The 26,287-nt window shown below is 42.9% G+C and overlaps 1 protein-coding gene across 2 annotated transcripts in view; it reads right to left on the bottom strand.

Annotated features, from left to right (window-relative positions):
• LOC142065715 (protein mono-ADP-ribosyltransferase PARP12-like) overlaps nt 1-25,659 on the bottom strand; it is a 30,956-nt gene extending 5,297 nt beyond the window's left edge. Inside the window, exons 1-12 of one of the 2 annotated variants that reach the window (XM_075112206.1) lie at nt 23,678-25,659; nt 20,360-20,492; nt 14,585-14,837; nt 14,352-14,474; nt 13,915-13,983; nt 12,162-12,263; nt 9,713-9,836; nt 8,314-8,479; nt 5,792-5,912; nt 5,154-5,250; nt 4,633-4,714; nt 429-559 (exon numbers count right to left, since the gene is read on the bottom strand). In XM_075112206.1, coding sequence (XP_074968307.1) covers nt 429-559; nt 4,633-4,714; nt 5,154-5,250; nt 5,792-5,912; nt 8,314-8,479; nt 9,713-9,836; nt 12,162-12,263; nt 13,915-13,983; nt 14,352-14,474; nt 14,585-14,837; nt 20,360-20,492; nt 23,678-24,258 — 1,982 coding nt within the window. In that variant the 5' untranslated portion in view covers nt 24,259-25,659. The remainder of the gene's footprint in view (nt 1-428; nt 560-4,632; nt 4,715-5,153; nt 5,251-5,791; nt 5,913-8,313; nt 8,480-9,712; nt 9,837-12,161; nt 12,264-13,914; nt 13,984-14,351; nt 14,475-14,584; nt 14,838-20,359; nt 20,493-23,677) is intronic. The other variant, XM_075112215.1, reaches the window with a different exon arrangement.
• Between the last annotated feature and the right edge of the window lie 628 nt (nt 25,660-26,287).

Genomic DNA, 26,287 nt, shown 5'->3' with positions numbered 1-26,287 from the left:
TCTGAGACTAAGACTGGACTTAGTCACACCTAGACTCCTCTCTGAGAAGTTTAGAAAGCAATGGGTTCCTGTCTGAACCTCGTGACTCAATGGTAGTGTCTCTCCCTGGCCACTCCTCAGACTCTTACCATTAACGCAACACACATCAGCATGAGCATCCTCATCCCAATTTTGCATCATTTATGTCTTTCTGTCCGTACCCCTCCCCCATCTCCCAAGGAGTCACGCAGAGGGAAGCTCCCCTCAGGAGCATGGTATTCTCTGGAAGGCCTTAGACACTTAATTACACTCCTAAAACTGCCCTGAGGAAGGAAATACCAGGCACGTTAAAGCACAGGTGGTAACATCTTTTGTTTCCTAGGAGGAAGATACAGGACAGCAGATGTTGGAGACTTCCTCCCCTGAAGGTTGAGGAAACAAATACTAACCACTGAAACACTTTCCAGAGAGATGGATTCTGAATCCTCTGTATTTTAATGATCTGGTAGCTTTTCATAGTCTGAAGAAACAGCTGCTTTATTTTGTCATATTCAGAGGTTGTATCACTGATCTTCACTGCCTATAAAATATAAACCAAAGCAAAAGACATCATGAGGCTTCAGTTAGCTGGTAACACGCAGAAGCCTAATTACAGCAGATATACTTTCAGAAGGGTCCCCAAATTATACTTATGAAGGTTAATTTAATGCTTTAGATTGTGGCTATGTGAATAATTAGGACAGACACTTAACATGTAAATCCACACTTTTGAAATTAAAAAAAAAAAAAAAAAAAATCCATCAAGAAATGCTCATTCTTCCCAAAGAAAAGTTAAGACAAGACATAATTAAAACATGATTTGAGCTCTTCTGCTTGCTTACATCATGCATACATTTTCCATTTTTTTCTCTAAAGTAATCTGTGTCTGTAATCTTCTAGAACAAACATCTCTCTTCCGGTAAACTAGACTGAAAATGCATAACACTAGCAGACTGATGTCACTTGGTAATGCTTTCCACTTGACTGCTGCCTAAGTCAAGTGGGGACTCAAGATGTCTTAAAGTGAAATGCCCAACATCCCACATATCAAAGTTGCGTTTTAAGCAGGAAAGCTGCGGACATCCTCGGAGGTAATATGAAATCATTATCTTAAACTGTCAGGCAAAAGCTCCACATTTTAAAAGACTGAGTTTAGAGAGGAGATAAAATAGGACTTATATTTCACAGCTGCATATAAATAAAGAAGCGTTTGCCTGGACATCAGGTCCAGCTTGGGCATTAAATATTTGTTGAAGAGGCGGCCTATCATAGGAAAGTCTTCTAAGGATTAAGAATAAAATCAGCTGCACAAGGAAGAATTATTTCTTTGAGTTTATTAAAAAGCTTTTACAAGGTTGGTTGAAATTTCCTATGTCTTAATACAAGACACCTCACAACAGAATACATAAAACAATGTGGATAGGTCAGTATTTATTTTCTGCGTGCCCTGTGACACCACAGCTCAAGTTGCTCACCATCACCTACAAGATGAAAATTATGTCACTATATTTCAGTATGACAGCTTTTATTTATACATAAACAATTTTGATTTAGGCTACAAATATGCTTTTGCTATGCTGCATCTGTTACCGAGGAACTGTAACCTTTCTGGGTAAAGGGTCAGTCACACGGTACAAGGCCTAATCCTGTAAGGAAGGTACTTCAACTATTTTATCATATGATGGCCTCCGAGCAACAAAGCCAGTTCTCTTTTGCATGAAAACTGTGGGGGGTTGTGCTTATTTCCCCAAGGATGCTTCCCCCGATAATAACGGGTAACACTGATTGCTGTCGCAGGTTGAGACTTCATAGCAACATAACTTCTTTAGCTTTTCATCTTCAGACCTAAAAAGGAAAATCCTAGTGAGAACAAGCGCTTGCTAACCTGCTACCAAGGAGTGGAGTTTCTGAGGCAGAAAAGGAATCACTGCCCTGACAATAATTTCTGTTAGTGTATGACTGTATAAGAACTGTACTCTGTGATATCAAGCTTTGATCTCTGGTTAACCTAGGTTTTGGAGGCAGCATAGTTTGTATTAGTGACAGTGACCCAACTGGAACTAATGCCTGTACAGCACACGGATAGCATCTTCACACTGACTGCACCAGCTCCCATTCCTGTCACAGCACAGCAATCTTTGGCGTGCTTGTCAGGATTCAGCAACATAGCAGCCACACAAAAGACATCCTCTGACATAAAAACACATATTCATCGCGCACATTTCTCAGCTGTACATTAAAGATACAATTTAAAACCCAGCATGAAGTTCCAAGACAATATCAATTCCTTTTTTTGCCTTTAAAAGGTTTACCAACTACTAATTCCACTTCATCAGTTAACCAAAGACAGAAGAGATCCCCACCAACTTTCCAATTGGCGTTACCAATTTCCATTGTGCATTTTATACACTCTGCCTTCTGTAGAGCTATGATTCTAAATGATTTACAGATTAAGACACTGCAACATTACCAAAACAGAGCTGCTCTTTTTTGCAAAGATGACTCCCTCCCTATCTTAAATAGGCGTCGCTTTTTGAAATGGATCACTTCCAGTGCAGCATATTTTGCCAGGATTATTTGTCAATGTCTGAGGAAAAGGGAATTAATCAAGTCATAATTGTCAGATGTTGCGATGGTCACCACATGCGTGCAGAATCCCAGCCAGTCCCACTGTTGACTACTGCAAAAAAACCAAGCTTAAGGTCCCACAGAAATATTTAATCTAGCACAGATTTTCAATTTTAGCACCAACAGGTACTGTGGACTTTGTCACTTTTTAGGTACAGAATTAACTTTTCCTTTCCCATGAAAGGCACCCAGTTTACAAGTGAAGAGATTGTACCAACTCAGCAAGCAAACTGAGCTCTGGGAAATGAGACGATCCTTCTATAGCATGCATCCCCATAAGTACCACCAGCGACACCATGGACCTGCACATGGCATTCCAGAGCCTCTCATGCTCACCTCTGTGACTCCAGAAACACCCAAACAAATGGACTCAGCTAAAAATTTAGACTGAAGCTCTCAGAGTAAATATGGGAACCAGTGAAATACACACAACCTGGAGACCTAAAAAGAACTGAGCTACCTGTTCTCCTGGCATTCTTTTGAAAGATTTAAGATTATGTTAATTAATTAAGCTGCTGATAAGCCAAGGGAAGAGCTGATTAGCTATATCCTTTATAATTTTGGCAGAGCTCATAGTATCACAGGCTCAAATCTTCAAAACGTCTGGCTGCCAGATTCCTACACAAATTAATTACTAGTTCATTCAGCGGGTGCTGGACACCTGACACTTTTACAATCTTGAAAAATTAGGGTTTTTTGTTAATTGTGAAAAAGAGCTATTTGAAGGGAGCTAGCGTACAGAGCAGTTGACTTAAATTTTACCCACTGATTTTTTCATCAGATACTGCTGTTACCCTGAGTAAGGCATAATCCAACACAAGAGGATAGTCAGTGTAAAACGAAACATGCAGCACAAAGCAGAACAACAGAGACAAGCCCATAAAAGCTAAGAAACATGATATTTCCGGTTCTCATGCTACTGCCAATCTAACTATATTAGGGAAAACAAAACACAAAGAGTGAGAATAGCAGTGGAACTCTCTGTCAGCCAAAAGTAGCCAGAGAGAATTCTGGAAATATATTACTTCTGTCCTGTCCCTAGTCATCACAATATCTGCACCAATACAACTTGGTCAGCATCATACAAGATTTTGTGACGCAGTCAACAAGGAAAACCTCTTATCCTCCACATTACATGCCGTTCCTTAATCAGGGTCAAAACCACTGAAAGAAAAAAAAAAAAGGCCAAGTGTAACACTGAAAAGCCTTTTTTCTAGCATACTGTAGGTACTTCCAGAGTCTGTGTTGTTCTTCCAGAAGGACTGCTGCTTAATACCATTAGACCTCATAATTTTAAAAAAGCCTGCACGTTTTTGATCTTGGTAGACCAAATAGAAACATCAGCTTTGGACTGGCAGAGGTTTGGTTTGATTTGTTGAAGAGATCACTACAGATGTTTTTGGAATTCTTGGCTGTAACTCTCTCTTTTTGCCATTCCTTGAGGCCATGGTCTGTGCTCTGATCGTGATGTATGTGACAGTACTGGGTGATTTGAAAGAGCATATAGAGGTTTCCTTTCCTAGGTCTCGCAGTCCAAACTTTATGCACCGACAGCCACGATGGTATTATTATTGGATGGCTTTTTAATGGCCTACGCAGGAAGGGTTTGGTCTCAGCCCAGCTCCTAGTGAAGAAATGCACATTTCATAGAAGCTCCTTGCTTAACTGGTCTTCCAAGTCACCAAGGTAAGCCATTTTTTAATTTTTAACAGTGAATCTTTGTGTCTTGAATTTGGTGAGTTTTGTTTTTGCATGTGGATAGATGCCTAAAATGCAGATTAAGTTTATGGGAATTTGGCACCTTTTTGAGGAGCTCTTAGGAGATCACCTAGATCTTTAGGAGACCTACCCAAGAAGTCACTCTTGTCACTTTTTAGCATCTACCCAGTTACAATTGCTTCAGTTAAGCAGCATTCTTCTTTGAATTGTGCCTTTCCATCAGAATTACAAAAGACCAAAAAAAAAAAAAAAAAAAAAAAAAGATACCTTGTATCCCAAGTCAGGCAGTGCAGATTGATCCCAATGGATAGGACAGGCTTGATTTGGAATAGAACAATCCCTCTGGCTGCTTGCAAACAGACAGAAAACAAGGTGTTAGTAATATTAGTCCTGCTCTGAACATTTAAATCAGCAGCATCCGCTTTGGTCAATTCCTACATTTAAAAATAAACGATATAAACCACAAAGAAACTGGGAAACGGCCTCATTCTGTGAGCTGGGCTTTGCATGCTGCCATTCAGTTGTCACAGCCCTCTTCCACTTCCTTCTGTAAGAAACAACTGTCCATCACTGGTCCTGTGGACGCAGTACCTGGAGTAACATGTACCCCAGAAACCAGGTGATGCACCAAGCCGGCAGTTTGCGATATGGATTCTGTTCAGTCAAATGGATATTTTCTTCTAGCAACAGTTTGTTCTTTGCATGATTACTACCAATACTGGCAGCCATTTTGCCTTAAAATTACTTCTGAAATATGGAAAAAAAAAAACCCAAAAAGCAAAATTTACCCTTTCTTTATCTTCTGCACATCTTCAAAAGACACAAATTTTGGTCGCCTACGGACCTGTCTTTGAGTCTTAAAAGACTTGTTTGTCTGGATCATTTCTTGAGGAGAAAAGAGAAGAAGAAAGAAGAAGTTATGAGTAAATCTTTAAGATGGGGTCATTAATTAATGACAGTCATTAATGAAAACTGCATATTCATTGTCAGTTCTTTCTGCTGGAGCATGGCTGCACAAAGCCTATGTAAGCTTCCTGTCACTCTGCTATTTAACCTATGCCTGTCCTGCTTGCTCCCTTAAGTCATTCATGCTCTTTAAATGTTGCTCCAGCAGCACAGAAACATGCTTGATTTTTCATTTTTACCATCCACAGGGTTAACTCATTTTACTTAAGGTTTACTGTGACTTTATGCAAAGACTACAAATCTTTTTATTTCTGGTCCAATGGGAGTCTGGATAGTGTCAAGGAATAAGAGGGAAAGTTACTTTTGTAAGGAATTTCCTCTGGGCCATCACGCCTTCACCTCCCATTCCAGTGAGTAAATCTGTTAGTAGAAGTCAAAGCTTCTAAAAGCTGGGATAGCTTGCAAGTTAGTCCTAGTAAAGCACTGCACAGTTGCAAATGAGAACCTTTAAAATGAGTACCTTTAAATTTGAGCTCGTAATGATGCAAACCAGCCTGGAAAGTTACAGTGGCACCTGGATCTGCTAGGTACAAATTCTCAAGAATATCAGAGGACGGCGACTTCACACCATCCCCTTCTCCCTTTGGTGGGGGGAAAGAAAAAAAAACAGAGAGAAAAGTAATGAGTAAACAGTCAGGACTGAACCCTGGATAACTAGTTTGGGCAGAGGGAAAGAAAAGGCAAAGAGCAGGATGAAGAGGAATCTACCCAGAACTATTGTGGCCTAAAGTGCAATTACCAAACACTAATAACATACAAGGAAATACATATTTAGTAATGATGAACACACATTTATCCCATTTAAATTTCTGTAACAAGTTGTACTGGTTTGGGCTGGGGTAGAGTTAATTTTCTTCATAGTAGCTGGTGTGGGGCTATATTTTGGATTTGTACTGAAAAGAGCATTGACAACACGGGGGTGTTTTCGTTACTGCTGAGCAGTGCTTACACAGAGTCCTGGACTTTTCTGCTCCTCACCCCACCCCACCAGTGAGTAGGCTGGGGGTGCACAAGAAGTCAGGAAGGGACACAGCCAGGACAGCTGACCCCAGCTGACCAAAGGGATATTCCACACCAAGTGACGCCACGCTCAGCACATAAAGCTAGGGGAAGAAGGGTGGGGGGGGATGTTTGGAGTGATGGTATTTGTCTTCCCAAGGAACCATTACGTATGACGGAGCCCTGCTTTCCTGGAGATGGCTGAACACCTGCCTGCCCATGGGAAACAGTGAAGGCTTTGTTTTGCTTTGCTTGTGTGTGCAAGTTTTTTCTTTACCTATTAAACTGGCTTTATCTCAACCCATGAGTTTTCCCACTTTTACCTTTCTCATTCTCTCCCCCATGCTACTGGGGGGGAGTGAGTGAGCGGCTGTTGCCAGCCGGGTGCAACAGATGCACTTGACTCCTTGACCAAACTAGTGTTAGCTTGGTTCAGGCCCCAAAGGAAGTAAAGGCCTAGACCACGACCAGGCCATGAACTTCTCTAGTTCCAACTTGTTCTCTGAAAACCCACACAGAAACAGGGTGACATGACAAGCATTGATGCATATGAGCTTAGAACCTGGAATGCCGATCACATGATTAACACAAGAATGGCAGGTGGTTCTTCCAAGACTAATTTGTCAGGGAACAAAAAGCTGTGGGTACAAGGAGTCTCATGCTTACCTTTTCCATTGCATGTAATTTGACTATGAGTCAACCACTTTGTTCCACAAATATGACAACCTGAGTGAGCTTTTTTTGGACTCCCCACTGCTGTGCAGCCTGCTCCTTAGCAGGATCTCCCCGAGCCGGGAAGCTTCTCAAGGTTACTCTCTGAGGCTGAGAGACCCCTTACCAACTACAGATCTTTGGTATGCGACCAATATTGCACATCACCTTCTGTTATGGTGTACTAAGATTTTGCATTGGCAACTTTGAATTATTATTATATCCTCTGTGCGGTAAATGAGAGTGAACCTTGCCATTGGACTTTGTTAAGTCTCACTTTTACAACATCCTACTCCAACAAAACTACTTTTGCTGCTACCCCTGGAGGTAGTGCTTTAAACAGTAAAAAATCCCCCCAACAAACTGGTGTAGTCAACAGATTCTAAATGTGCTCCGTGACACCGGGGTTAAACCATGCTGCAAGTATAATTCTCTAATGTACAAAACAACGTAAAATATTAAGGTATGCTGATGGAGATGCTTTCCATTTAAAGCTGCCTACTGCAATCAAGGCCCACCATTGCCAGAGCTGCGATATCCATCATTTTTCCCTGCCTACTTTTCCACATCCCTGGACCACCTTTGTGCTCTCTCATTGGTGCAGCTATACTGAAAACCAGATGGGGAAAAACCACCTACCTTGGGGAAAGGAGAGATTATTTATTTCTTTTCCTGCATTTTTCAGACACATAACTCTCTCATCAAAGAGAATTTGGCTACCCAAGGAAAAAGGTAACATTTGATCTGAAAGAGCAGAGCAATCCTTGCACATCCAAGGAAGCAGGACAATGCTTAGAAGAGAGGCAGGACTACTTCCTGAATAATTTAAAAGGCAATATATCTCAAGGACAGTGTGTACATGTTAAATCTGCATAGAAGCCACGGACAACTCCAAAAGGTAATCTGACTAGAGAAGCCAGCATACATCATCAAAAACAGTCTGACCAACACAAGCCGAAAAAAAAAGGAATTCTGCTTTCCTGCATTTGCCAACAAGGTCTTCATCAGGAAGTAGTTATAACAAATCACCCAGACACAAAGACAGACCATTGTTCATACTGAACCTCACTGCAAGGAGATGAGGTGTGTTCCCTCTCCTCCAGTCTGTCATCATTTTATCACATCTGTTGTGAATATCTGTAGCTTCACTGCCTTACCTGACACTGTAAAATTCAAGCACAAGTAATTAACCTTGCTGAGTAAAGGGGAGTGGGGGGAAGAGGCTCCACACATTTCTTCAGAAGTAATTCAAAGCACAGATTGTGGGCTCACCGGTTGTCCATATTCAATCCACTGGCCTTGGTCATTCTTCCAATACCAAATCCACTGCGTGGTCAATACAAACGTGGGTTTTGTGACTGATGATGGCGTAGAGAGGCGTCGAAGCAGAGAGGAAGAGCAGGTCATTGTCTGGAAATCAATGTTCTTATCTGCTATGCTGGAAGGACAAATTCAGGTTTATTAGAGTTAACAGTATATATTTTATCCTCTATTCCCCAGTTTAAGCTGATGCAATTTTCTTCAGTATAACGTCATTGCTCAAACTTAATTAGGCCTGAAATAAGAGCTTTTCCCATAGCATGCACGGCAGCTCAGAAAACCATTTCCCATCTTCAGAAGCAAACTATGGCCTGCGAAACACTGAATGCCATCTCAATTGCTAGCCAGATGTTGCACCGCCAGCTTTACAGACAGTCCAGGGCTACATATAAAATATGGCAAAAGATATTTCTGCAATAAATAAGCATGGTTACAGTTTTTCTCAGTACAAAAATAGAAGTTGATAAGTATGTGACTGAGTTTGCCAGCAAACACCTGCAACTTATCAACTTTGTTCCTTTTCTGTGGTTACAGAGGATGCAATCACAGCTATGAGCTCTGTAAATAGCATTCATCACTGGAATCACATGGGCTTTTACTCCTGGGAGGCTTCAAATATTAACTGTCAGGCAGAAAGACTATGAAAGCAGCCTCCTCTTGGGAATCTTGCTTGTTTGCACCATCCAGCAGACTAGTCAAGCCACAAATCAAAATCACCTGCTGTCTAACGACACATGGGCCAAAATTACTACACCATTTTATTGAGGCCAAACTTGGGGTCCCCTACAAATCCAGGTGGCTTACAGCGGGACTTTCTGAAAGGAGTTAAAGGGAAAAAGCATTCTCAAAAAAACCCAACCAACCAAACAAAAAGGTCTGCTTACACAAAGGGCATTTCATAAAATTCCTCTAGGCACATTACAGATATTATTATATTATTATTATAGATACTAGCTGCGTTAGGAAAGGAATAAATAGCCATAGAGAAGGACCAGCTCTGAACTGCTGTTGAAAGGCCCAATTTAATTATTGTAAAAGAAAGTATGATTCATTATCTGAAATACTAATATTCTAAGCACTAAATTCCACCCACCTCTTTTTACCCTGTATAGTTTTAAATGCAAGATATTGTTGTGTTATTTTTAGAAGTCAAAAATGGCATGGTATTTCCATGCAATCACTTTTACTTTTCTTTTTAAAAAGAAAACTTCTTATTTGTACATCCTCCCAGATTCTGAGAAGCTCAGTAATCAGAAGTTACAGAAGTCAGACATCTTTAGGAAGAAAACAAGAGTTTTTCCTCAGGGGCTCAAACACAGTACTCTAAGCAGGCAGTCCAGCATCATTATACCTGCTGATTTTTGGGTCACAATAGGCCTTTTCAATTTCCTCCATCATGGAAAGGTCTTTCCAGGTGATCCCATTATGTACTTGCCATCGATATGGCAAATGGTAATGAACAAATCTGCATTTATCTGTAATGAGATCAGACATAGTGAATTGCTCTGCAATCGTAACAGAGAGAAAGACAAGAAAAAAAAAAGGGAACAAGCATTTTTTACATTCTGGCTTTATCTCCTGGGCTTTGGTATGAGCAATAAAGATAGAGTGCTGAAAATAGAAATACATTTGAACAATAGGGGTGTGTTTCTCCAGTTTTGTCTAGAAAAGCAACATAAGCCCTCATACTGCCCCATATATTCCAAAGAAACCACAACCTTCCCTTTGCTAAGCCACAACATTGGCAGCTGGGAAAGGAGCACCACAGATAGGAAGTGTGTGCCTACGTGTCACACCACATTTCTCAGCTCTTAAAAGTCTAGTCTACACATCACACAAGAACTCCGATATATCTGGTTCTCTACTTCCCTTAGTTCCGTGAAGCTTATGGGGTGGTTACCAAGGCCTGAATGTTTATTTTAGGCCCAGCGCAATGAATGAGGCAGCGTAAAGACCTGCAATACTCCACAGAACATCCCCCAAGAGGTACCCTACCTTCAGCCCTGAAGAAGTAGCACAGTGCCCTACTAATAAGACTGCTAGATACTGTTGGAATTGTTGCTTCACTGGAGAGCAGCAATTTTTAACTGCCTTGCATGCAAGACCTGCAGCAGTGCTATATACCCTTCACACAGGAGGAGGAAGACTTCTGTGGTTTTTCTAACTCACCTATGTTTTCAATGCATGTATGTCTGCACGTTTGAGTTCAGACCTGTCTAACACCCCCGCATGAGTGCATGCTGCTAGATACAGGCAGAGGCTGACCTCTAGGCCTCCCTGCTGGGGGAAGCTGATGTACACACCACATCTGAGTATGGACCAAACCTCTTTTTTACAACTTTTGAGCCAAAGACAGCACAGCAAAGCACATTAGCTCTCCAACTGTTATTTGAGTTTAGCTATTTGGTGGTCACAGGATAGCTGCTTTGAGCCTGACCTCCACAGCTAGCACATGGGTACACCATTTACATTATGCAGGTCCAAAAGTTCATAAACTTAAGCCTCAAGCCTCGTCCTAAAGAAGCAAAGAGTCTGAGAAATGTGATACAAGGCTGGAGTAGCCGCTGCACAAAGAGAGCCAAAAGGAGTTTCACTATTTCTGACCCCTGATGTATCTGACCACAGAACAGATGGAAACTAACCCGTTATGAAGACAACACTGTCATTCGCTCCCTTTCTTTTTGTTAACAGGGCTGAAGTGTCCCCTGTCTTGAAAGCACTGTGCTTAAATTAACTTGAAAAGCTGTAGACAAAACAACACTCAGTCTCTCTTGGCCAGATTTCATTTCCAGGAGCCATAAAATATCCATGAAATACATATACTATTTTTTAAAGTACTGTCTCTCTTCGAAGTAATGGTTAAGAAGAGGTATTATCGAGCCCTAAAGTAACTTACTCACCTGCCTCTCAGAAAAGGAGGTTCTGACAGAACTGCATCTTTACCAGAACACAAACCCACTACAGAAATGCTAAATACACACAAACATCTCAGACCGAACAGTTATCAGGCAACTTGTTGTCCACATCCTAAGCGGAAGCAAAAACAGTCTGATCTAATTCAAGTGGATCTTTTCCCAAGACCAGGAGGTCAGAAAAGGAGTAGTCCTTTAGAAAGTAATTGGAAAAGTTCACTGAAAGCAAATCTCATGGCACCTCCTCTTAAGCAAGGAAGAGCCTAACCCAAGGGTTACGTGACTGCTCAGGGACAGGCCACAGATACATTTGTTTATACTTATATTTTCCCCCAGACCACTATTACTGGCCACTGCCAGATGGATGATGGACTAGATTTACCTTTAGCTTAGCTGGTACAACTAGTGTTTTCTTAAAATGTTGTAACACCTCAGATCATTTTTAAAGGACTTAATGGGGGAGAATATGGCTATTATCTGATGTACAGAAGGAGTAATGGATGACATATTGTTACCAGTTGTCAATGACAACAGCATAAGGCCCGCTCTTAAATTGATCTAACAGTTACAGAAAGTGTCACATTTAACCCTTGAAGGGTTTTTGGCACAGAAACATACCCAAAGCCTACCCCCATCAACAGGGCTGAAATAGGCCATAGGTGGATCATCTGGAGGAGAAAGGGTTTAAGTGTATCCACTTGACTTTCCTCTCATTATGTTTGTAATTCTGACAGTGTTTATTAGTGACTTGGAAACAAAGTGAATGAGTGAGAAGGCACAGTCACCACTGCCACTCCATATGCCACCACTAGTCCAAGCCATTGAGAGCAGGGAGAGCCTCCACAGACGTTGTTCTCTGAAGATAACATTACTTTTTACAAAGCTTACTTTTATGTTTGCAGTATTTCCAGACATAGAACACGCATAGATCATCACTCTCATCTTCTTTGCTGTCCTTTGAAACTTTAGCAGAGGAATCATCTTTTTTATCTACAGGAAAGATCACATCAGTCTTTATTTGCCCTACCAAAATACAACTCTAAAAGAAAGACATTGCAAATGATATTTCACCCCAGAAATAACCAAGAGTTGACTGCAGTAGCCAGTCAAGCACTTTCAAGACCCGACTATGCCCCGTATGGCCACTACATGAGTTAGGGCTTTGTGACTGACCAAAAAAAAAAATCCTACAATAGAATAAGGCTCAGCAGAGATGGCCAAGGGCGATGTCATGAAGCTCAGAGAGCAACGCAGGGTGTGACTGACCGCAGCTGTTGCAAAGAAGCTGACTTTGTCTCAACTCAAAGGGGACCAAAGGGTGGCCTTTGTTGTAGATAAATATCTATGTCAGCTGAGTGGATCAACTGGCAGTATGAATGTTTCTCCCTGAGTTTGCCAGACCAGCACAGGGGGAGTGAATACAGGGCTCAGCCCAACATAACGGTATAAAAACTAAAAAACTAACAAAAGAATTTTGAAAACAGAAACGGGCTTGAGCTGCCTTCAAACCATTTATTCCTTCCTGGGGACTGGGGACACCCAGCACTGTGACGGTGAGCATATCGTACAGACCTGTAATGGGAATCACATTGCTATTTTTGATTGAACTATGTGTTGCAATTGCTATGTGTAACTTCAGTATAAGTGTAATTTAACATTTGTGTTGTGTTTTCAGTGTATCACTCTGCTGCATCAAAAATCTCACTGTGCTGGGCCTGGCTAGGATAGAGTTAATTTTCCCCATAGCAGCTCATATGATGCTGTGTTTTAGATTTTTTACCAAAACAATGCTGATAACACACTGATGTCCTAGCTTCCGTGGAACAGTGTTTGCACAGCATCAAGGCTTTCTCTGTTTCTCACTCTGCCCTACCAGCAAACAGACTGGGGAGTGCCCAATAGGCTGGGAGATTACATAACCAGGCAGAGGACCCTAACTAACCAAAGAAATATTCCATATCATATTACATTATGCTCAGCAATAAAAGGGAAAAGAGGGAATTTTAGGAGGGTTAGCCATTTTGCTCAGGAACTGGCTGGGCACCAGCCTATCTGTGGAAGGTGGGGAGTGATTCCCTTTGCATCACCTGTTTTGCTTTGTTTTCATCTTTCTTCTTCCATTTACCCTTTGCTTTCTGCCCCAGCCCCCCCCAGCCATCTTGACCCCCAAGTTTTCTTGCTTTTATTCTTTCTTTCCTCTTCCCCATACCTACTGGCAGTCCGGGGGAAGTGAGCAAGGGGCTGTGTGGTGCCTAGCCGTCCACCAGGGTTAACCCACAACACCCGTGTAACATCAACTGTCTTCAGATAAGTAAATTTGATATTTCCCACATTCTACTGAGAAATCTATATCCATTTCCCAGGGAGAGAAGGCAAGGAAAGATACCACACACATAGATACAACCCTGTCTCCTTCCCAGGGAGGAAGCAATGTGTCCAGAACAGTACAGAGATCAATCCTAGACTACTCCCCACTGTGCTGCACAATGCTTGGGCTGTCCAGTACTATGACTTTCAGCATATGGCAGGGTAAGCACATAAGCTGCACTCTGAATACCACAGGGAGCTGTAGGGTTGTGTGAAATCAAATCCCAGTGAGAACCACTGACCTCAAGACTGAAGGGTTAGAATTAATCCATACCTTTGCCTTTACCTCCAGCTCCTGTTGGCAACTGGCGCTCACTCTGATCAGGTACATTGCTACTGGGACCTGCGTGAGAAGACTGAATGAACAGCACTGCTGGACCAGAACCTCAGCCAGCTGGCAACATCTCAATTTGTGTGCTGAGGACTATGACCATCACACCTATAATTTTACACAGGCACTCCACTGCTGATATAACAGATCAGCAATAACAGTTACAAATCCCAGCTAGTCATAGTTAGAGGCAGTCACTCAAGGGCGGTTTTGCATGCTGGATTTTAGGCAACAGTCAGGCAGCTCTCCCTCCCACATGACTCGGCCATGATCTACTCCATTCCCAAAAGCGGATCAATGGCAGGAGGAAAAAAGATTAGTGCATGTTGTAAGAGCAGAAATAGAAAAGCTGATTCCATATGGAAGCGGTTGGTACTTACCTAGAGATTTACCTTCTGAAGGTGGCACGTGAAGTGTGGAGCCTACTGTTTGCAGAGGTATCCTCTGTTCTTTAACGCTTACAACTGCTGGTTTTTTTAATACATTTTCTCTTTGTTTGTGTACTGAAAGCACAGAAAGGATGATGGGGTTTAGCTGTGACATAAGGCAAGAACGGCTTCTACCTCTATCAAGCTCAGAATCTTATTTAAAATCAGTGTTTTATACAACTTACTTCTCCCATTCTTCAGTTCCTTGTTGAGTTCCACATACTTATAATCATATATAGTCTGGATGTTTGAAGCTATGTTCCTATCAATGCCTCCAGTTTCCAACACCCTCAATGCATGGGTATCCAAGAGGTTATGAGACTTCTTGCATGGGTAAAAAGTACATTCCCCTTGGAGAAAGTGTCGACAAATATGAAGCTTGTTGCAGTTGCTTTGCTGGCTACAAGTACAATCTCTTTTGTGGTAAGATTGGCAGACCTAGAAGCGGGGAAGATAGATATGATATGAAATGGAAAAGCACATCAGAATCAGTAATTTTTCTTCTGTGTTCTGTATGCATGCAGCTTTAACAGCAGAAAAACTGTGACTAGAGAGCATGTGCTCCTTGTGACTCCTTTAATCTGGACACATTTTTTTAAGTGGAAGAGCAGGCATTTTCAGCTGACTCATGCATTTTCAGTTTTGAAGTTGTGCAGGGGTTTTTTCCAAGAAAAAGAAAAGCCAATCCAACAAGCATTCATTTTTGGCACTCCTAAGCAAGTTACATAACAATTGACTGTTTTACAGTTATTCTATTAATGAACAAAACAAACAAACAAAACCCAAAACAGTAACAAAGAACAAGTATATCCATAAAAACGTATACAGTGTGTCAAATGAGGCATTATTTCATGGAGGTGAAACTGCTTATTCTGCATTGAAGACTTGAGCATCTAAAAATGATAAGAAGAATGTTTTGAGATCAGAGTACATATGGAAAAAGTAACATACTTCTTTATTCCTCTGCTCACCAAAAAAGAGATATGCGGTGAATCAGACCCAGGGAACAAGTCATACGCCAAAAACTCCTTCATATTGCCCACCAAGCACTACAGCAACACTTCTACTCCTGCAGCACAGAGAAGCAGCCCGTAACAAGAAAGCTGCTTTGAGGACATGCAGCTGCCTAGCAGGCAGCTCCAACATCACATCAGAGCTGTCACAGCTCTCCTCCCAAACCCTGTTCCAAGCAACAGAGACAGTTTTTATGTTGTGTTGCAACTGAAAATATATATATTTATATATCAACTAGGGAATTAGAGATTGCTGGGATGGCAGTGTTCAAAAGACTGAAAAATCAGGCTAGTTTCAATCGCAAAGCAATTCTTCACTGCATTCATATTCATTAACAATACCCATTGCCAAAGGTGAGTTCCTTATCACCATCAGTCAGTATCACATACAGAACAATTAGTCTCCACCAACTTACTCTAAATTGGGTGGGAGCATACAAAGCCATGGAACGGATGTAATTTCAGTGAGTACTGATGGCTACTATCTTTGACGGTTCTTAGCCCCTGAGGGAAGCAAAAGCCAAAGGTGGTTGTCTTTTCTTGCCCATCTTCCCTGTCATTGTGGATGCTTTATGCTTTTCTACCCCTAACACCCCAAGGAGTGATCTCATCAGCTTTTGACATCTTATTTTTGGGATCTGGACTTGTTCTGGTTTTGCTTGTTCCAGTGGATTATTCTGCTTCCATCACATAGCCTTCCTGTCTGCTCTGCAGGATTTTAGTTTTACCAGATATCTTGCAGATTTTACTTCTACACGTTTTCTTGCACCCTGTTTGTGCAACTGTATCACAACTTTCCATTTATCCCCTTGCAATTACAGCTATTTTAAAAAAAAATAAAGCTCAGCTGCACCACAAAATGCTACTAGTGGTGTTACAATCTGTTGGGTGCTCATGCAAGGTGCTGGCAGCAGGGGTGGCCTCTGTGAAAAGCAGCTAGAGGCTGCCGCATGATGGACACAGCTGGCTCCAAGAGACCCACTGCAGACAGACTCAGCTGAGCCCGTCAGCCAAGCTGGTGGCACCTCTGGAAAAAAATATTTAAGAAAGGGCAAAACTCTGCAGGGCAGTGAGGGGGCTGGTGGGGAAAGTGTGAGAAACAGCCCTGCAGTCACCGAGGTAGGAGAAGGAGGAAGGGGAGGAGGTGCTCCAGGTGTCTGAGCAGAGATTCCCCTGCAAGGCCACCTACAGATGGTTGCCCAGAACTGTGCCCAGACAGCTTTTGAATATCTCCACGGGGGGAGACTCTACAACCTCTCTGGGCAACCTGTGCCAGTGCTCTGTCACCCACACAGTAAAAAAACCATTTCCTGACGTTCAGAGGGAACCTCCTGTGTTGTAGTTCGTGGCCATCACCTCTGGTCCCGTCACTGGGCACCACTGAAAAGAGCCTGGCTCTGTCCTCTTTACACCCTTCCCTTCAGGTGTTTGTAAACATTGATGAGAGTTCCTGAGCCTTCACTTCTCCAGGCTAAACAGTCCCAGCTCTCTTAGCCTGTCCTTATGTGGGAGATGCTGCAGTCCCTTTATTATCTTAGTGGCTCTTCGCTGAACTCCTTCCAGCTGCTCTCTTGTACTGATAAAAAAATTTTGGAAAATTAATTTTGGACCTATTTTCAGCTGATGTAGTGGGCCACTGTGGAAGACATTATAATGATGAGATAGTGATTTCTAGCATATCTAGGCAGTTTATCTGTAAGCCTTGTTTACAGAGGCACATACATTGTCATTAGTGACAGCCACACAATGCAAGCACATACCATGCCACTAGGATCCGCTGCCTTTAACAATAAAACCAGTACCTACTCTGTGTAACAGCTTGGTCCTATTGAGATGCATAACAGCATAATGCTCTCAGGGAACCTTGGTGTACCACCTAGAACACTGTTTTATATGGATAGAAGATCAGTATCTTTGGGTTTTTTGGTTTGTTTCATTTTTTTGTTTGTTTGGTTTGGGGTTTTTTGTTTTGGTTTGGTTTTTTTTCCCCGAAAAATACTATAAAGATGTGAAGAACAGCAAGGGTGCTGAATCTCACCACAGATGGGAATTCTGCACAGCAAGCCATGGTCCTAACAGAGAGGTCTGTCTGATGCTATATTGTTGTGGGTTCCCATAACATCAGAAGACACACACAAGATTTTTTTTCCTGTTATAACCTTTAGTAGTAACAAGCTATTTATCTTAAGCATCATGTGCCTTTCTTAGTGAGATCCCAAAATACCAGCACCTGCCAATACAAAGCAATGATTCACCTACTCTAGAATTTTGGGTAAGTCACTTCATTTTTCTCTCTTATTCTCCCAACTTTGTCTGAGGGGAATGCAGAAAGGCTTATCTACAGAGCACTCTGAGATCTATATATCTAGCACATATGCAAGTGCTAGGTAATTAACAGTCTTGTGGGAGATGCTTTGCAACTTTGGTCACTAAAGAACTCAAATCTTACACCACTGCCAAGGGACGGCCTTCTGCAGTTGAAGAATGTTGCTCCGTTTTGGGGGCCTGATACCACTCCAAGTGTCACCTTCATCTAAAATGTACATGCCTCATCTGAGTGTCTACCTAACAAGAAAAAGGAGTTAAAGCTTCAAATATGCGGCTTCTTTTTCCATCCCTTCAAGTGGAGGTAACTGTTGAAGTTACTGAGCTAGAAACAAACAGTCCAACATCCACCAGAGCCATACAACCAAGCACAAACTAAGGGCTGTGATATAAACTTATACAGTAGCCCCTTGGTTCAAAGGAGTAATATAGTTTGCTGAACCTTCCTAGAAAAACTTAAAATCGGTACTTTCTTAATAGGTCTCTCCCCCCTAACTTCAATATGCTCTCCTTTCTAGAAACTTTCTCCTCCAGAACTACTGCTAATCAAAACCAGAAACAGAGAGCAGTTTGTCATGCAGCCTAAAGCTGGTTTACGAACTACCAAAAAAAGCATGAGACTTATGTCAGACACTGGTTTTGGGGGCCAGAGCATAGGAATTGCTTTCACGTTTGCGTCTTCCTGCTCAAGAGAGTAGGGAAAAAAGCAACTAAAACACAGAATTGCATAAAAGCTGAGAGAGTACTAAAAATACAAACATCTTGTACGGGGCATCCATTACACAAAATATCACTCTAGGGTAGTGGAGATACCAGCCACTTCAGCTACAAAGTGAAGCTCCCAGGGATTTAAAGACACTGAATCCATTTGAGAGCCATTTTGCAGAGCATCTAGAGGAAAATGCATTAAAACGTGATGTTAGTATGCCAGATTAAGTTTTTACATGGCAGCATCAGAATAAACTACCAAATCAGAACAGAGTGCTGCCTCAGCTAAACAGGGACTCCACTAATTAGCTACATCAAGAAAGCACACCGCCCCTTGCATTTGCAAGAAACAAACAAACAAACAAAAATTTAAAAAAAAAGAGGAGCACCAGAAAGAAAGTGAGGAGAAGTGTAAAAACGCCTGATTTTGGGGTGCTGTTGCACTGTTCTTACCCTGCACCCCTGCTCAGGTCACAGAAGACCAAAGTTTCCTCATGCTTGAGAGCTTCTTACATGCTATTTGTTAGCACACACTCAGCCAGTCAGCATTTCTATGCAAAGAACAGCCACGTTGCCTTTCACACCCCTCTCCCTAGCTCTCAGGTTTATGAATGGCCTGCATCGATCACTTTTTTTCCTTGTTCCTACTATTTTACTCCACAATAGGAATTAAGATGCTCAATGAGAGGTTGATAACGATGCCTGCCAGTGGTGAGGGCTGAACAGATCTATAGACAAGAGTTTAAGAGTAACACCAATCAATGTTGGTTGCTACTATCTGCTCATTATTGGGATTAATTAAACAAGTACTTTAGTTTTAGACGCAGTTGAGTGGGACAAAGATATTATTAATCCTCCTTGCTCATCACCACCATACTCCTTGAATCTGCCAGCACAACATATTTTAAAACACTACAAAAAAAGAAAAGGTCTATTTTGTCAAAGCCCAGCACTGTCACAGCAGGGAATAAGAAAACAATAGGACTGTTATGCCAACAGATCCGTGGAGATTATAGCCTCCAAAAGACAAGGGTAACAGGCAGTACTCTGATAAATTCTTAACTAGGAACAGCTGTAGCCAGAACAGGATATTCTTGGCTTTGAAACAGCCATACCTTGAAGATAGCACTGCTCTTATACACACATGCAGAATGAGAATGGATTGCTCAGCCAAATTTAACAAAATCAATGACTTGCATACAAACCAGACAAAGGTTGCTTCATAGAAAATTGGTGTACAAAAACTCAGTGCGCTTTGGAAGGGGAAGATTTTACACAGAACTGATTGCATCAATTTGATAATTTTCTCATAGATTTTTCTCATTCCCCTATACCCTCAAGTACCAAAATGTGCTGGCCTACATAGGCTGGGGAAGGGAAGGGGCCCTCGTTTCCTAGTCTCCATCATCTCTTGGAGAAGAGCCAACAAACTGGTTTTGTCAGGCTTTTTATCCTGTAAGCACGTACAATTATTGTAATCTTTCACCTCCGTCTTGCTTACCTCACTGTAAATCTCTGGTGAAGTTGCTGACTTTTTTTGTTTGCTTGTTTTGAGTAATTTTATGGCTATCCTCTTGGGATAAGGAGAACAGCATGCAAAACAGGCTGTAGCCTTGCCGTCCACTCCCTGCTGTCAGAGGGCAGATCTTCTGCTGACGAGTCATAGATGACATGGCCTTACCAAGGTGCAAGCCTTCTGGTATTTATGTAAGCAACACACTCTGTGTTTAATAGTTTTATTGCCTTTTTTTTTTTTGTTATAAGTACACAGCACTTTCACTAATATTAATATTTCTATTTCATATCTTAACAGCTTGAAATTGAGATCAGACCTCCACCTTTTCTCTTGCCCTCTCCCATTCCTAATCAACAAAGTTGCTCTTAAGAAATCCTTAAGAAATCAGTTCAACTCACATCAGGGAGGAGGAAAGGGTCATTTTGGAGAAGCAGGACTCGCAGCTCATTCTCATTGAGGCCAGACAACTCATGAGCCTTTAGAACTTTTTTGTTCTCAGCACTGATGATGTCGTGTGAGTACTTACAAGATCTGCAAGAAAATACACAGAAATATCAATGTTTACTTCTTCAGTCAAGTTGATTTAAAGAAGAACCTCAGATAATGTTGAGCTTGGGAAAAGTCATGGAAAGAAAGGCAGTTTGGCAAAAGTCTCTGTGAACATTTATATGGTATGTGTAATTAGCTACAGAATGGACCAAACAGCATAATAACTCTGTGAAATACAGTGACGTTATTATCCCCATTTTCAAATTCAATGTGGCCAGACCACTTCTAAGAAAGCTAGCAGCACAGATTGAAGGCAAGCCTGTCTACCCCACAATTTCCTCCACTCCAGTAAGAGGCAAGTAGTCACACCATCTGAACAGCTGTAGGGAAAGCTAATTTTAGAGGATTATATCAACAACGGTGGAAGTTGCAACACCCTTGATTTTGTTAATGTAAAAGGTCATTGTCCCAGGGGTGGCCTGTAAAGAAAGATGCAAAAGTCTGAGAGTGCAAACCAAAGAGATAACGAAGCTAAAAACAACACAATTTGTTATATTTGCTGGCTAGGAAGTTAAAAAAAAAAATCCAAGAAAGTTCATTGACTTCTGAGGTTGGGGGTATTTTGCATCTATTTGAGAAGATACTGCAAATCAATAATAAGAGAAACACAGTCAACCTGTGCATTAATTAAATGCAGTAAAATACAGCTTCCTTATGTCTTGCTCTTCAAAAGCATGATTTGATACAGCCTTAAGACTAGACACTCAACCAATAAAAGTAACTGTTAATCTATCAGACACTAGTCTCTGTTCCCTTTATCCTTTTAGCCTCTAGTTAACTCCTGAAACTCTCCTTGTGAAAGCTTTTCTACCTCATGCTGTGTCTGATCCAATCCTTCTGCAGAGACCCTCATGTAGTCATTTTGCCCCGACCCCCGCTGCCTGCTGGACACATCGATTTGCAAGCAAATAAACAAGAATGAGAATTCTCAAGGGTAGAAGTGTGCCATCTTTGGTCCTGAGAAATGATCTTCTAAGGATACCGGATTGTGTAGACACTTGATTAATGGCTGTGAAGATAGAAGAGCTACAGAATATTCTGAGGTGGGAGCCATCACCAGTGTTCTTCCACAGTTAACTTCAGATTCCACTGACAGTCACATGGTGACCTACATCACCTGAGTACATATTTCTAAGTCAAAGGTTGAAACAGTCCACAAATAGAGTGATAACCAGTCAGCTGAGTTTAACAGCACATTTAGAAAAAAAAGCAGTGAAAAGTTACTCGCCAGACCCAAGTTAAAAAGGGGTTTAACTGGACTAAAATCCTGATTCCGCTAAATAGGAAGACCCCAGTAACTTGCACATTTTTCTTTCAAAAAAATCTAAACCAAAAAAGACACAAGATCTGGAAGAAGGGCTAGTGCTGTGGTTTAAACCCAGTCAGCAACCAATCCCCACAGAGCTGCTTGCTCACCCTCACCCCCTGCCAGTGGGATGGGGGAAGAGAATCAGAATGGCAAAAGTAAGAAAACTCATGGGTTGAGATAAAGACAGTTTAATGATTGAAATAAAATAAAACTATAATAATAATTGTAATGAAAACAACAAAAAAGCTATTGAGAAACAAAACCCAGGAAAAACAAGGGATGCAACCGCTAACCAACCAATGCCCAGCCAGTCCCTGAGCAGCAATTGCTGCCCCCTGGCCAGCTCCCACCCAGTTTATCTACTGAGCATGATGTCATATGGTATGGGATATCCCTTTGGCCAGTTTGGGTGAGCTGTTCCAGCTGTGCTCCATCCCAGCTTCTTGTGCAGCTCCTCACTGGCAGAGCATGGGAAGCTAAGTCCCTGACTTCGTATAAGCACTGCTTAGTAACACCTAAAACTTCAGTGTGTTATAACAGTATTCTCACACTAAACCCAAAACACAGCACTATGCCAACTACTAGGAGGAAAATTAACTTTATCCCGGCTAAAACCAGGACAGCTAAATTTTTACCTTATCAGTCTTGATCCATGTGGTCCACCTAGCAGTACTTCTGCCCCCTCATTTTAATCAACCTCCCTCCCACAAAAGGCATACTCTTCCTTTTATTATTAACACATGCAAAGCTGATTTGAAATATTTAGTGTTATTGAGAGGACAGAACGGTTTATCATTAGGAAGAGAATCACATCATTGCACATTTTTGTTCACGTGGAGTGATCCAGCGCAAGCGCCTATACGCACTTGAAGGTATTTCTACCAGTGAATCACACAGAAGCTTATCATACCTTCAGTAAAGCGAGAAGCAGCAAGAAAATCCTATCATCCTAATACTTTACTAGTACCATTCTGAGATAGACATGGCCTTTACCCTGCATCCTCTTCGGATCTGAACAGACAACAGGCTATTTTGCTGGAGCAGAAGAGGAAGAATCTGGTGGGGTATCAGCACATTACTAACACTGCAAGACATGGGTGTTAGGTGCTGAAACAGCAAATTCTTCCATCAGAGCTCACGGTTGCCAACGATCGTCACTGAAAAGCTTCCTGGTTTTCCTTCTGCATTTCTTTTTTGTTTCCTTTATTGTTATTTTTTTAAACACTGTACCTCCTTTGGCCCACCTGTGCCTAGAGAGGCTGCCGGGGCTACCCCTCCTGCCAGTCATCCGTAATTCCAGAAAACAGGACTGACAGACACAGAAAATCAAACGCTGCCTCTTGCAGAAAGGCCTGTAAGCGGAGCGGTGACTTGGAGCAGAAGTAAGCGCTTTTAACTTTCCAGATTAAAACCAGACGGCACGCTGGCACTTCGCCTCTCCTTAGTAGAGAGATACTTGTAAACTATTTCATCCAGATGCCAGTGGGCTGAGGGATGGCTGTGGCAGACACGGGGCCTTAACAAAAGACGGTTACTACTGACAAAGAAAACCCGGTTTCAGAAAAGCGCAACCTACCGCCGCCACTTCGGCCTTTCAGCAAACCGGGAAAGGGGGCAGCGAACGACCCCTTCGCGAGCAAGAAACGCCCGGTACGAGGCTGTACCCGAGGGGGGGGACGGGGGACCAGGACCCTCCTCCCGCCGGCAGCCGGGGCCGGAGCGGCACCCCCGGAGGGCGGGGGGGCTCCGCCGAGCCGCCCCGAGACAGTCCCGACGGCGGCCGGTTCTGAGGGGAAACCCGGGGGGAAAGGGGGATGGGGAGGGGGCTGCCCGCGCCCCGCTGTCCCCCCGCGCTCACCTGGGCCCCAGGTTGCACCTGCCCATGAGGTGGAGCTTGCAGAGGTGCAGCCGCTCGCAGCCCTTGCACTCCCTGCGGAGGCAGAGCCGCACGCCCGACATGGCCAGCACCTCCGGCTCGCCGCCGCCCCGCAGCACCAGGAATCGCTGGGGACCCGCCGCCGAAAGCGTCTCCTCCAGCTGCTGCGCCGAGAGACCGATGTGCTCCCGGAGCTCCGGCAGCCCCAGCCGCCCGCCCTGGGCGCACAGGGTCTTGGTGAGGAAGCAGCATACCACCGGGTCGCTCATCGTTCCCCCTGCGAGGCGCCGGCCGCGGCGGGACGAAACTGAACGGAACGAAACGAAACAGGACAGAACGAGGAGGAGGAGCGAGGCCCAACCGCTCGGCCGGGATCCGCAGGAATCGAAACCGAATGCGCGAGGCGGGCGAGGCGGCGGGCGGGGCCTGCGGCTGCCGGAGCGCTGAGGGGAAAGGCGGGAAGGCGCCGGCGGGAAGCCGCCCAGGGCACAAGTCATGCGAGAAGTGATTGAAAGGGGTGTGGGGTTTTCTTCCGGGTTTTTTTTCCTTAATTTTTTAAACATTTATTGTAAATTGCCGGGTTCTTTGCTGTTTCTGATGTTTGGATGTGGCAATAAGCTGCCGCCTGGACCAAATTCCGAATATAGTACCGTTCTCGGTCCCTATGATGTCGCAGGTTTAAAACAACCATGATGGTCAGTCTTGAAAGCACGACAAGAACAGAAAGCCCCTAAAACCAAGATCTGCAAATACCTGCCTCCGGGCTAGCCATTGCTCGGGCAGAAGCTGCAGCAGCAGGACCTGAAGTTGTGAGGGACTGAAAGTTTAATGTTTCAAAGGTAAAGCGAGATGTAGCGAACTGCAGGCAGGAAATCGATGGACACGGGACGTGGGGGGCATGTCAGAGGACACGCAGTCCCAGGTTCTGCTGGGCCTCACATAACAACTTGCTGAGGTCATACAAAGTTTATCTGAGGAAGGAGCTTACGACTGCCCAAAAGACCCTTCACAATCACCCCTCACAATGGCGCCTGTGCAGAATGTAAAATGTGTTCATCTGATCCGTGTCAATATGGAACTGTTTGTGCTTGTGTAACCGAGGGCCGTTCAATTGACTTGCTAACTGTCTTAATGGTTGGAATGTTGATTGGCGATTTGTTACTAACAGTGGAAACATCCTGATGCAAAGGAGAGTGCCAAGATAAGGGAAGGCCACAAATCAGCCAGCAGTGATAACAGGGAACTTCTTGGCTCAGAAGGCGCTGAAGCATGAAAACTGGGGGAAAGGTAATTCCGGCAGGGGGAGATTGCGACCACCGACCCAATTCAGGACCAAAAAGACTTGCCCCCCCCCCCCCCCCACCTGTAAAGAGCATGCGTGCTAATCTACATGGCAAGCGCGGCTAATTTAAATACGGCTGACCAACGGCAAGTGGGATGCTTATCGCTGACCAATGAGTGTAAACTTAGGCGTGTTTTTACTAATTGTTATTAATTAAGTAACTGAATATAAACCCTGTAGTATTGTATGATGGGATGCACGTTAGGTGGAAGGATCCCCCGTGCATCCAGCGCTGCTTGCTTGTCTCTATTCAATAAATTGTAAACTTTAATGGAAATTCCGTTTAAGGCTAAATTAATTATAACAAGAAGACCACAAAACCTCTGAAATAAGAACCATAAAAGCTCACAGGAGGCATACCCGAAAGCAGGGGCTTAGACTATAAAAGGCACTGCAACAAAGAGACTGGCACATGCCCACCACTGGAGGATGGTCACGTCTGTTGTCATGGAGTTGGATCCAAACGTGGTGTTATCTCCCTATCTTTCCCACTCTCTCTCCCCCCTCTCCTTTTCCTCTTCTTCTTCTTAATAAGAACCCCACTGTCAATGCTTTTCTGTGTTTTCAAGTTCAAGGTACCTTTTTCTGTTCAAGCTACTTCTGCGTTGAAATAAAATGTTTAATTGATCGTTTGGTGCTGTTTCACCTTAATTTAGTCTGAGGGGATCATTAGAACCTTGGTCACTCTCCCTCCTCCTCTCAGGCTGGGATGTTGTCCAAAAAGTGGATTTGTCGCCCGGTGTACAATGAGCCAATAATCACACACTCAGGAGAGACATTGTTGATTTATTTCAGGGTTGCACAACCCTGGGCGCTCGGTGGTTTTCCACAAATCAAGCACAGCAGGTCAAAATCGCAGTAGGTATTTATACAGTTAAATGTGTTAGTAACACATAGTATTCACGCTCCCCAGCTAGTCATTGGTTAGTTTCTTTCTTCATCTTAAAAGTACAGCTCCTTTTAAATTTACTGCGCATGCTCAGAGAGTAAGTAGCTTATTTAAACAGGGGGCTTTCTCATCTATGGGCATGATTTTTAGTATTATAATGAGGATAGTTCATTCAAAGGACACTTAGTTCTTACCAAGTTGGCAACATACATAAAACATCTTGATTAGTTGTTCACCTTAAGGTCTAATTGCCGCAGGATGCCCTTGGTTAAAGGATACTGACTTTGTCTGAGGCAAGAGTTTTCCCTTTTATCAGTCTCTCAGTCCTTCTCAGGGATACTGAATGTCTGTTCTTCTAATT

The sequence above is a fragment of the Phalacrocorax aristotelis genome, chromosome 1, assembly GCF_949628215.1.
Source record: "Phalacrocorax aristotelis chromosome 1, bGulAri2.1, whole genome shotgun sequence".
NCBI classification, from domain to species: Eukaryota; Metazoa; Chordata; class Aves; order Suliformes; family Phalacrocoracidae; genus Phalacrocorax; species Phalacrocorax aristotelis.
Note: the sequence above shows the minus strand (reverse complement) of the source record. Positions and strands in the feature narration are given on the sequence as shown.